Source organism: Leucoraja erinacea, chromosome 17, assembly GCF_028641065.1.
Source record: "Leucoraja erinacea ecotype New England chromosome 17, Leri_hhj_1, whole genome shotgun sequence".
NCBI classification, from domain to species: Eukaryota; Metazoa; Chordata; class Chondrichthyes; order Rajiformes; family Rajidae; genus Leucoraja; species Leucoraja erinaceus.
In genome coordinates this window covers 6,804,849-6,817,541 of record NC_073393.1, presented here as the reverse complement: position 1 = coordinate 6,817,541, position 12,693 = coordinate 6,804,849, and the positions used below count along the sequence as shown (strand labels likewise).

Here is a 12,693-nt window from a genome sequence, read left to right as displayed (position 1 = left end):
TGTATTACATTAGATGCTCATAATTACTTTCAGAAACTGGAGATAGATAGACACAATAAATTAAAGGCATATACTATTCATTTACAACATTGACAATCTTATACTGTAAAGTATTGGACATATTTTGAAGCCATCAGCCATCCATCATGTTCCGTACAAGAGATACTTTTAAGGAAAACTCAGCTGAAGGTGAATATTTCTATTTGCACCTGCAAAGTCCTTTATTACATTAGAAGTTGCAATGCTGGAGACTAATTTCACATAACAGGAAAACTGAAGATTTTGAAATTAAACAGTTCAACAGTGTGTCGTGTGTATAGTGTTTGCCCATGTGCAGATCTTAGATTAAGGAAGTTCTTTTTACAGCAGCTAAATGTTAGATCATGAAACCTGATCAAATCTGATAGAGGGTGATAAAATACTGCAGGTTGTAAAGTTGCTTTATAACCAAGGAAAATATCATGTCCAAAGCCCAAGATTAATGTTAAGATTATAAGTCAATAGCCTTTTAGTGACCAGGGTTTCTTGATTTATGGAACAATAAATTTTATTCATATTCAAGGCAGAAAATTCAAGGCATGAAAGGAGACCATTCAGCCCTTCATGCTCAGGCCAAGCAGAGAAGAACTACCCAGCCTAATCCCACATTCTACCATTAGATCTGTAGGCAGGTAGGCTGTGGTTATTTATTTGCTCATCTAAATATGTGCTAGATAGTCAGAGAGCCATACATCGTGGAAACAGACCATTCGGCCCAACTTTCCCAACATGTCCCACATGCCTGTGTTTGTCCCATATCCCTGTAAACCTATCCTATTCATGTATCTGTCTAAATGTTTCTTAAACGTTGCAATAGTACCTGCCTCAACTACCTCTGTCGGCAGCAGCTCGTTCCGTACACCCACCAACCTTTGTGTAAAACAGTTACCCATCAGATTCCTGTTAAACCTTTCCCCCCTCACTTTAAACCTACGTCCTCTGGTTCTCGATTCCCCTACTCTGGACAACAGACTGTGAGTTTACCCAATCTATTCCTCTCATGACTTTATATACCTCATCCTCCTGCACTCCAGGAGTCCCAGTTGCTTGTATATCCTTCGATCTTAACTTGTTGGTTATGAGCTCAAGTTGAAGTTCACATTTATTGTCACATGCACCAATTAAGGTACAGTGAAATTTGATTTACCATGCAGCCATACAACCAAAAAGAGCACAATACACAACAGAATTTAACACAAACATCCACCACAGTGGAATCAACATTCTTCAATGTGATGCAAGGCAATAACGTTCAGTCAATCTTCCTCCATTGTGCACCCAATGGTCGGGACAAGAAACCCTCCGTAGTCACTGCTACGGATGGCCCAATGTACAAGCCTTTTCGTCGGGATGATCGAAACTCTGACGTCATGACGGATTGGAACACATGGCTTGGAATTCCCGAATCGGCCACTTTCTGACCGGAGATCGGTGGTTGGAGCACTTCTTCTGCTGATTCCTGGCATGGGATCCCAGGCTCCGCGATGGAAAGTCCACGCCGCGCCCGGGGCTAGAAGTTCCGCAGACCGCGGCTTCACCATGTTATAGCCCGCAGGCCTGCGGTCGGAGCACTTCTTCTGGCAATCCCCGGCAAGGGATCGCCCCGCTCCTTGATGTTAGTCCCGCCGCGCCTGCTGATGAAGCTCTGGGCCGGTCTCCGAGAAAGGCCGCATCAATCCAGTTGGTAGGCCGTGAGGGGGGCAAAGATACGACAAAGAGAAAAGTCGAAGTAAGTGGCTGAAAACGGTTTCCCCCTATTCCCCCTCCACACTAAAACATACATGTAGACATATTAAAAAACAAAAAAAAGTCGAAAGGACGAACACGCTGCTGGTGAGGCTGCCACTCGCGGAGCCACCCGAGGAGGTGACTTTGGTCAATAGGGTTTTATATACATAGGTAATCTCCTGCCTTGAAAATGATGAAAGAGTAAGCAATATACCCTCAACTATCTGAGCTGTAGCTGTCATTGATTAATTGAAATGAACAAACTACCCAAATGCAATCAATGAAATTATAATTGGATAGATTGCACACGATTGAGTGATTCACTGTTCTGGATTACCCAAAGGTGTGATTTTGCCCCTTTTTGAGTTTATAAATCCAAAGCCTATTTGCAAAAATGGGAGCCCCAGAGCTATGTCAATGTTTTCTCAATGCTGTGCATTATTTTGATCAGCTTCTAAAATACTTGAAAATAGGTCAATAATGTATACCATCAATCAGGGATAATACCCAAAAGAGAGTGCAAGAAAGAGGGAGCAGAGCAACTATTGTATTGAAGATAGACACAAAATGCTGGAGTAACTCAGCGGGAACTCAGCATCTCTGAGTAGAAGAAATGGTTGGTGTTTCGTCAAGACCCTTCTTTAGACTGAGAGTCAGGGGAGAGGGAGACACAGAGATAAAGAAGGGTAAGGTGTGAAAACGAGAAATCAAAGGGGACGAAGTTCAAGGAAAATGCAGTATAGATTATTGTTGGCTGGGGGAAGGTGACTTAAGAAGGGACTCGACCCTGTCCCGCTGAGTTACTCCAGCATTTTGTGTCTATCTTCAATGTAAACCAGCATCTGCAGTTCCTTCCTGCACATCTATTATTGTATTTTATTATCTTTGCCGTGACGTTTGGTAATTATATGTTACAAGCAATTTGGTTAAACACTGAAGAATCTTATTGATAGATTTCCTACAGAAGGTCTTGGCCTGTGAATGGTGCAGAGAGACATTAAGATAGAAAAGGTATGAGATATCTTTCCAAGAGAGATTACATTTTGAAATCAATAATAAGAGCTGATTACGTTTAAACTTTTGTGATGAAACCAGCGGATGAGATACTCAATTTTTACAAACATATTAATGAAAACTTAAAAGTCCATTTTTTAATTTGAGCCTGTAATAACTTTAATATGGCAGCAAACCAAGTAGAAATGTCCTATATCATTTTTACTGATTTGGTTTAGCATTGAACTCATCTTTATTAAGATTAATATAATCTCTATAATAATCCTGCATCATTACTTTAAAAAAAATTCTGTTGGGAGACTAAATCTTTCAAAGCAGTTTCACTGCGAATATCCTACCTATCTTGGACATTGCACTAGCTTCTTATTTAAACTCATCTCGACGGAACAAGTTATTAAAATTGCACCAAATCAAATTATTCTGCCTTCATGTTAGGTCATTAGTTTGTAGCTCATAGCTGATTTCTTGCTTGGAAAGCAGTCAAATAAATATCTTGGTGCTTTATATGAATCTAATGGCATATATGATGTAAGTAATTATCAGCATGTTTTCATATTACCAGAATTACACAGTATGAGTATTGGTATTGTTTTAAATTAAACAGGAATATTTGATAGATTTCAATGTATTATATTTTGCTTTCAGTAAGTCCATATATTTATTCCTGAAATTATTGAAAACTAGGGGTCAAATTTTAGGGAACACCATTTTGGGTTAAAAAAAACTTTGGCATCATAATTCACAAAATTGTGTGTCAAAAATTATATTCCCTTGATTTTGCAAATCTGCAATCATGGGTTTATTCTTTCCACCTGATTGTTACCAGAAAGTAATTTGGATCTCAGTTGGTTTTAGTTTCTGGAAGGTTACATTTGCAACCTCTACATTTTGTACAGTATGATAATAATTTGCCTGATGCATGCAACTTTATTGTTTATATATGTGGGTAAAGCTGATATAATGTATAAATTGTTGCCTGCAGATAGTATCATGTATTTACAGTGTTGATCAAAGATCTGTTGGCAACAGTGAATTGGCTTGGTAATCATTATCATTGGTGAATGAACACTGATGGAATTAACTTTTGTTGTTTGATTACTTCAGGTTCTAAAAATGTATAAAGACTTGAAATGCTCGTATTACTTCTGATTATAATCCTCTACTTTCAGATGTTCAAATGGAAAAACATTCTTATTTGAAATGGTATACGTATGCCTTTAACAATAATATGTCCTTACCAATGGAAATTAGCACAGTTCTGACTTCGCAGAATCATGGAATGAAAATCAAAATCATAGAATCAAAATGAAACCATTCAACTCTCCAAAAAAAAACCTTCCAATTAATCCAACTCTGCTCTTTGCCAAAGCGCTGCAAATTTTTCCTTTTCAAGTATTCATTCAATCCACTTTTAAAAGTTTCTATCAAATCTGCTTCCACCGTCTTTTCAGACTGCGCATTCCAGATGTTTTAAAGCAACTATTAGAGTCGATCGCTTTTTAGGCTGTCTAACTGTTCCAGGAGGCTAGTAAAGTTTTGCTGGAGTATGTGAAATAGGGAAATCAAATGCTTTGCCATGCCACAACTTTTTGACTTTTCTTTCTATTCCTAAAAGTTTAAACAGTCCAGTCTTACATTGTCAATTGACCTCTTTTATTTAAAGCATCAATGTGCTTTTAAGAATTGTGTGTACATTGAATTCACTGGTTTTCATGCAAAAAGAAGAATCAGTGGGAACGGCCCATGTTGTTTTGATCAATCCACATAATAAAACTTTGATGTGCAGAATGCCGACAACAAAAGCCACAAAATTGGAGAACTTGGCTTGCTACAACATTAGATGATTTGCAACATAATTTGTGATCAAGTAATCAAAGCACTAAATGCTGGTGATAGGTAACAGACCAGGGAACATTTGTGGAGAGAGAAACAGACTTGATGTTTAACGGTTATGACCTTTCAATTTTAATCCTGTTTCTCTCTCCACATATGCTGTCTAACCTGATGAGTATCTCTATCAGTTTCGGTTTTTATTTCAGATTTACAGCAATTTTTGTACTACTTTTCCTGATAATGCTTGTATTACGTTTCCTGTATCATGTATGTATGGAATTATAATGCAACTTGTTCTGATCATCAAATTGATATAGTGTATGTCACTAGCACACATCTGAATTTATATAGAATACTTTATGTTGTCAATCTGAATTCAATGCCAGCACTGCTAATTGGAATTCAACAATCCAGATAACAGCATTCTCTGCCTCAGAAGGCAGTGGAGCCCGATTATCTGGATGCTTTCATGAGAGTTAGATAGAGTTCTTAAAGATAGCGGAGTCAAGGGATATGGGGAGAAGGCAGGAAAGGGGTACTGATTGTGTATGATCAGCCATGATCACATTGAATGGCAGTGCTGGTTCGAAGGGCCGAATGGCCTACACCTGCACCTATTGTCTATGCATCTGTCAAGCAGGCAAGAGAACTAGGTGTTTGGCAACCGATAATATGCCACCTCCAACTCCTCACCCCACCAGCTAACTACATCCCAACCCAGTACCAACCCCATCCCCCAATTCAGACACAATGAATGACCTAACAATTTGCTGGTTATTGCTTTTAAAGGTAAATTAACTATGTGCCAATGTTTGATTCTTGGATACCAATGGAGTTTGAGAAGTCATAGGGCTGGCTTGTTATAGTATCTACTTCTACCACCTCCGTGGCAGCACATTCGAGGCACCTCCCCAAACTTGCACCCCCAAATCCCTTTGTACTTTGATACTCCTAAGGGGTTCTGATGTTTATTGTATACTTTACTCTTGCTATTGACACTCCAAAATGCAACACCTCATACTTGCCTTAATTAAACTCTATCTGCCATTTCTCCAGTCATATTTCCAACTGATATGTATACTTTGACAACCTTTCCTACTCTCCACAACTCCACTGATTTACCTGCCAATTGCGATTTTACTAATCAGACTATCTACATTTAATTCCAAATCATTTCACAAACGACTGAGGTCCCAACAGTGATCCTTGCAGAACACCACTGATCACAGACCTCCAGTCTGAGAAGCAGCTCTCCACCACTGACTTGTCTCTTCTATGACCAATCTAATTTTGCATAGGAAATGCATTGAGGAAATGGGAAGAAAACTAGAAATTAAATACATCTAGAAGGACAGAAAGTGTTGGACGATGTCTAGGAAAGAAGAGGGATATAGATAAAAAGAAAGAAAAGGGAAATAAAACCTGAAGAAATAAAATTGATACGTTCTGGCGATTAGAATAATGTTAAGAATAATTCCTAAGCTGGTGTAAAGAGGGGAATAAAACCAGAAAGTCAATTATGTTAAAGAAGCTGACTTAATGGTTTAGTCCACTTTTCTCAATATATCTCTAATTAAATTTAGTTGCTTTTGAAATTGACATTAAATGTAACTGATTTGACATGGAGTCAGACAGCGGAGAAACAAGACATAGAAACTGCCTCCATGCTGGCCATACTACCCATACTAAGCCGATGTTACCACACGTGGGCTCTACCTTTCTGCACTTCATGTGCTTATCTAAGTACATCGTAAATACTCATGAGTAGTTATATTCAGTTGCAGCGTAGCCTCCTTGTTCTTGTTTCCAAGTATCCCCTATTTATCTAGGTGTTATGCTGCCTTCAGGGATCTCTGCACATGTGCACGAAGGTCCTTCTGTGTAAATGCTTTATCCTGCCTTTATTCCAGCTTTCTTCCCCTCCTCTCTTCTCCTCCCCTCTTCCCCCCCGCCTCCCAAAATAAAACGTTGGTCCCGATCCAAAACATACCTGTATCCACGTTCTCCAGAGATGCTACGTGACCTACTGAGTTACTCCAGCACTTTGGGACCTTTTATGTATTTGTTTGTTCATTTGAAAGTAATGTGATTTACAAGCATTAAAAAAAGAAAAACTGCTGGAGGAACTCAGCGGAACAGGCAGCATCAGTGGGGGGGAAACAGACAGACAACGTTTCAGGTTAGGACCCTTCTTTCGGTCCACAATAATAGCCCTGTCCCACGGTACGAGTTCATTCCAGGAGCTCTCCCGAGTTTGCCCTGATTTGAACGTGGAGATTTACGGTAACGGCCACTCGTCGGTACTCTGGGCTCTCGTGGACATTTTTTCAACATGTTGAAAAATCTTCACGAGTCTTCCCGTGCTTACCTGCCGTTAGCGAGTCTTCCCGAGTACCTGCCGTTAGCGTTACGAGCCGCTAAGTGACGTCCCAGAGCTCCGACGTACCCACTACACTCATTCTCTGTGCTTACCACGAGTTTGATTTTTTTTTAAATTCGGGAGAGCTCTTGGAATGAACCCGTACCGTGGGACAGGGCTTTAAGAACTGAATGCAAAACCTCAGATCTAAAAAATGCAGGAAGTGCTCGTTATTCGAGATGCCATGTTTTGGTCAAGGCCTTACCTTTGTTTTCAAGTACATTTTTAATTTCTGTGGCAGTGGTCAAAAAAGTTTTTCATTATTTATTTATTATTATTATTATTATTATTATTATTATTACATTGCATTCTTTATTTTCTTCACCATCTTCACTAAAATAGATTATCTATTCACATCTCATTGAAGTTGACTTGTTGCTTTTGTTTAACTACATCATAACACATGAAAGATACCACAATGGCTTTACAATTTTCTGTATAATGCAAACAATTTCTTTTTATATTTGTTCTTATTTTTCTTGCCAATGAATTCCCATGTCAGTATACCCTAGTGGCTAAATGGATTACTCTGTATAAATACATTATTAAAATAAAACATAACTCCATTGTCATTCTTAGTAGTTGAGCTCGGGATTATTTGGGTTATTTGCAAAACCTTTCAGTGCTTCCATCTCCTTTTTTTTCTTTTCTAATTTGAATATGAAAAGCTTATTCAATTCAAAGGCCATTACTTTAATGACACCTGGCAGACATTTGATTTATTAGGTTTAGAGAAAAAAAAATCCACTAAATATTTCATCATGCCCTGCTAATCCTCGTAATATTGCCAGATGAAGCCTTGTTTCTGTATTAGCAGAGACAGAATGGTGCGTAATTTTCTTGTCATCTTTGTAAAATTTCCATGAATCTGCTGAATTATAAAACAGATTTCTTGAAATATTCAGATTTTGGTTTGTGGTAAAAGTACCTGAAAATACATAATAAAAGAAATAAGATTCATGGTTTAATGTACCTTTCAAGGGTCCTAAAGGCAAGTAAGTGGAAAATTAACTTCTCATGAGAATGCCTTGAGTCATTTTACAGGATGAGACACCTATTCATTGAAATTGCAATAAAGTTTGTAACCTATTTTGTCTTTTATTTTGTTTTATTTTTTTGTCCCTACAGCCATCAGAAAAGATCCGAATTGAGATTGTATCTCTGACTCTAGGCCAAGACAGTCCAATCCTAAACGATGAGACTATTCAACGACTGTTTGTTGAATTCAGATTCTACAACTTGCCAGCTGAAGAGACTCCGTTATCTCTTCCAAAGCCAAGCAGTGGACAATGGATCAGTTATAATCACAGCAATGGTAAAGCTAAAATAAGTTAAACCGGCTAACTGAACATGTTTCCTCCAAGGATTGCCAATTGTTAATGAGCCAGGTTACCAACTAATGAAAAAATGTTTCATTTAACAATCTGCTAGAAAAAAAAAACCCTTTGCATTAATGCATTACATTATATTTAACAAAATGAAGCCAACAAAATGTACAGTTGTCAGTCAGAAGATAGCAGCACAGGAGTTAACTGTTCACAATTGTGTTGGTGGTTGTTAATTCTGCTAAATCTGCTTCTCTTCTTTCTGAGGCATCTTATTACAAACACCCTTTAATCGGAGAACAGTTAGTTGACGCTAGGTGCAGATAGAATTAATAAAGAAATTATGTGTGGAATCATCAAGTTAATGGAATTGGAGAAACGAGGAAATGCAGATGCTGGGATCTTGAGCAAAGCACAAAGTGCTGGAGTAACTCAAGTCGGTCAGGCAGCATCTCTGGAGGCCATTGTTCAAGTTAATGCAAATCTCAGATTCCAAACTATTTTCAAAAAAACATTTGCTATTGTGAGAAGATAGACATAAAAAGCTGGAGTAAACTCAGCGGGTCAGACAACACATGCTGTTGTTAAATCTGGTTTTTTCCATCTGAGGCAGCTGGCAAAAATAAAGCCGATTTTGTCAAGGCAGCACTTTGAGACGGTAATCCACGCCTTTGTTACCACCCGGCTGGATTACTGCAATGCACTGTATCTGGGGGTTAGTCGGTCCTCCATCGCCCGTCTCCAGATGGTACAGAATGCAGCTGTTCGTCTCTTGACTGGCACACGAAAGCATGATCATGTTTCTCACCTTTTGGCCTCTCTCCACTGGCTGCCTATTCAGTATAGGATTCGTTTTAAAATTCTTTTATTTACTTTTAAATCCCTAAGTGGTCTTGCCCCGTCCTACCTATCTGAGCTTCTTCACCCTTATTCGCCCTCCCGCTCTCTCAGGTCAGATGATCAGCTGCTCCTGATTGAGCCAAAGACTAAGCGGAAGCTCAGAGGGGACCGTGCCTTTGCTGTGTCGGCTCCGAGATTGTGGAATGAATTGCCTCTGCACGTTAAACAGGCCCCTTCTCTAGCTGTTTTTAAATCACTCCTGAAGACATATCTATTCTCCATGGCCTTTGTAGACCAGTGAGGTGTTGAATTGTTTATTAACTTTATTTACTTGGTTTTGCTGCGTTGTTCGTACTTGTGTTTTATGTTTTTTAATTTATTGTTTGGATTTTTGTATGTAATTTATGCGCCTCGTGTTAGTTGTATGTTCTGTTGTTCTGCCTGTTTTATGATGTCTTGCTTGTTTTCTTTTTTCTGTACAGCACTTTGGTCAGCTTTGGTTGTTTTTAAGGTGCTTAACAAATAAAGTTATTATTATTATTATTATTATCTCTGGAGAAAAGGAATAGGTGACGTTTCTGGTCAAGACCATTCTTTGTTGTGAGGATGTCTATGAATCTCTTTGAAAAATATCAATGAACTATTAAGTAGTTTCTAGGAACTGTTTCAATATTATTTCAACAAAAAAAATCAGTAAAACAAATAATCATCATTTATTATGTTTGATAATGAATAAGTAATGCTTCACTATTGAAAATTACTTAAATCCAATAAAGGTCCAATTATTGATCATAATATTTAATAGCTCACAATATAAATGCAAACAAATAATAGATTTTAAATATTGGAATATATATTGCCAATAAGTATACAAAAACTTACATATTTTAATGAGATGGTAGTTTCATAAATTATTATTATTTTGATGGATTAAATCACAATTATTTTTCCATCTCAGGGGTTGAACACATTCTAAATAATGTTGCAATGATAAAGCTTGAAAGAAGCTTTTAAAAGGCATACTTTGCTCATTCAAATCAGGATACAGTGTGCACACATCTGGAAATATGCCAAGAATTAAACTTGCTGAATAATGAATAAGGATAATCTCTGTTATGACTATATTCAGATTTTTTTTTTTAATGTCAAAAGGTAACCAATTAGTTTGCTTTCTTTATCTGATTTATTGACATGCCGCTCAGTTTTAATTCTATAATAAAGGTACAATTCCAGAGATGCAGAGCATTCTGCATTAAATATGCGAAAAAGAGCTTTGCTGAGGTACAAAAGGTAGATTTACAACATGGAGATCATTGTAACAACAGCAGCATTGGGAGTGGGTGTAAGAGCCAGGCATGGCGGCAACAAGAGCAATGTCCCAGCAAGTGAGCAGGATTCCAGAGGCTGCAGCAGTGGCAAAGGGTCCTGGAAGTGATAGCAGCAGTAGAAAATGAGCCAGGGTAGAGCGCTGGGGAATCCCAGAGGCAGCAACTATGAAAGGAGGTCCTGAGACTGCAGAGATCCTCCTGAGATCAGCAACGTCCCACTGGTTGGCAGCAAAACGCAAGGTTGTGCGGGATTATGAAGTTCACATGATGGGAGGGAAGTGCAAACATGGGAACAGCATAGAAACAGGTGATGTGGTTTTAATTTTAGTTTTAAAGATGCAGGTCCATCGGCCCATGATGACTTATTGATCACCCGTACTAGCTCCAGGTTATCCCACTTTCTGGTCAACTTCATCAATGGTGCCATCCCTAAAAGTGCAGCCCTGAATATTTGGCCACCTCTCACTCTAATTCTCCTTCTCACACCTGTTATGACTTCTCTGTTTTTGGCCTGCCACATCACTGCAAAAATGCCTACGTAATCTGAAGGAACGAAACTCATTTTCCATTTAAACACTTTGATGCCCTCCAGACGTAATATTGATCAATGTCAGGTAACCTCTGCTTTTTATTTCCTCTTCACTGAGGTTGCAAATCTCTTGCTTCAAATTTTTTTTTTCTTTTCTGTTTCCCCAACTATAACATAGAATAGCACAGCATGAACGGGCCCTTCGGCCCACAACCTCCGTGCCGAACATGATGAAAAGTTAAACTAATCTCAGACCGCATGCGGTTCACATCACTCCATTCCCTGCATATCCACCGTTCAAAAATGTGCGTCTTTTGAATTACTACCATGACAACTTTCATCTGCATTCTGTCACAGATATTCACTTTGTTTCCATCCCTCTCCCTGCAACCGAACATGCAGTTTTCTCCCTTTTCCAATTCCAACGCAAGATTTGTGATCCAAAATGTTGACTTTGCTTCTCTCACCATTAATGCTGCTTGACATGCTAAATACTTTAAACGTTCTATATTTTAATTTCAGATTTCCAGCAATAATAGTTTTTTTTACTGTGCTGGAAATTAAATTCTGTCTCAGTGATGTGCAGGAAGGAACTGCAGATGGCGATTTATACCAAAGATAGACAAAAAATGCTGGAGTAAGTCAGCGTGTCAGGCAGCATCTCTGGGGAAAAAGGATGGGTGACGTTTTGGGTCGGGACCCGTGTTGGGAACTGCAGATGATAGTTTATACTGAAGATAGACTCAAAATGCTGGAGTAACTCGGCGGGTCAAGCTGCAGCTCTGGAGAAAAGGAATAGGTGACCTTTCAGGTTGGAACCCTTCCAAAGACTGAAAGATAGAGGTGTGGGGAGGAGGTGAGACTCAGTGATGTTCTTCACAAAGTAATATTTGAATCCGCTTTTTTAAACTCAAACTTGAACGTAGCCTCTCGCATTATATAATCGTTGTAGGAAGAAATTAGAAGATAAATAAAAACCAGCATACGTTTGTACGGCTCAGTATTAAAGAACTGAATTGTTTCTAGTTCTGACAAAAGGCCATGCTGTAAGTTTTACTTAGTGCATTATGCTACACCTCTGCCTGAGCAAAGTTGTGGCAGATGTAGAGGATTAAATTACTAGCAATGTCAGGAAGGACAACTGCACTGCCATATACCATCATTATCACCAACTCCATGGGTGAAAGAACATGCAGTAAATCCCTTCAATATATGGCAATAAGTGGTGCCGGCTTTTCCAATTGACACTGTCAGTGCCATTAACAGCAAGTGACAGTTATGTGGCACAGTCAAACATTGCCTGTATCATTTTCTGACAGGACGCATATAAAGCTGCCACCAATGTGACATGTGATCACATGATCTTAGATTTAATACCACTATACCTTTCAGCTTACTATCTCTAGCAGGGTAAACATGGAAAGGGGAAGAAATGGAGGCCTGCTTTTATGTGCTTTTCTAAATGGAATGTAAAATTGTTGATGTCAGTTTGCATCAAATAACGTGCGCCGTCATTTCTTGACAGTGATCCATGTGGATAAAGAAACTAACCAGCAGAGGCGGCAGTTCCTCGGGACAGTGCTTCAGGGACTCGAGTCAAACCTTGAGAGGTAAGTATTAATGGCAGTTGTTGTCACT

At 38.7% G+C, this 12,693-nt stretch overlaps 1 protein-coding gene across 2 annotated transcripts in view; it reads left to right on the top strand.

Annotated features, from left to right (window-relative positions):
• The window catches only part of rpgrip1l (RPGRIP1 like), a 112,289-nt gene that overhangs the window by 84,059 nt on the left and 15,537 nt on the right, over window positions 1–12,693 (top strand). For both annotated transcript variants that reach the window (XM_055648433.1, XM_055648432.1), the window contains 2 exons: window positions 8,162–8,348; window positions 12,581–12,665. In XM_055648433.1, the coding sequence (XP_055504408.1) occupies window positions 8,162–8,348; window positions 12,581–12,665 (272 nt within the window). The remainder of the gene's footprint in view (window positions 1–8,161; window positions 8,349–12,580; window positions 12,666–12,693) is intronic.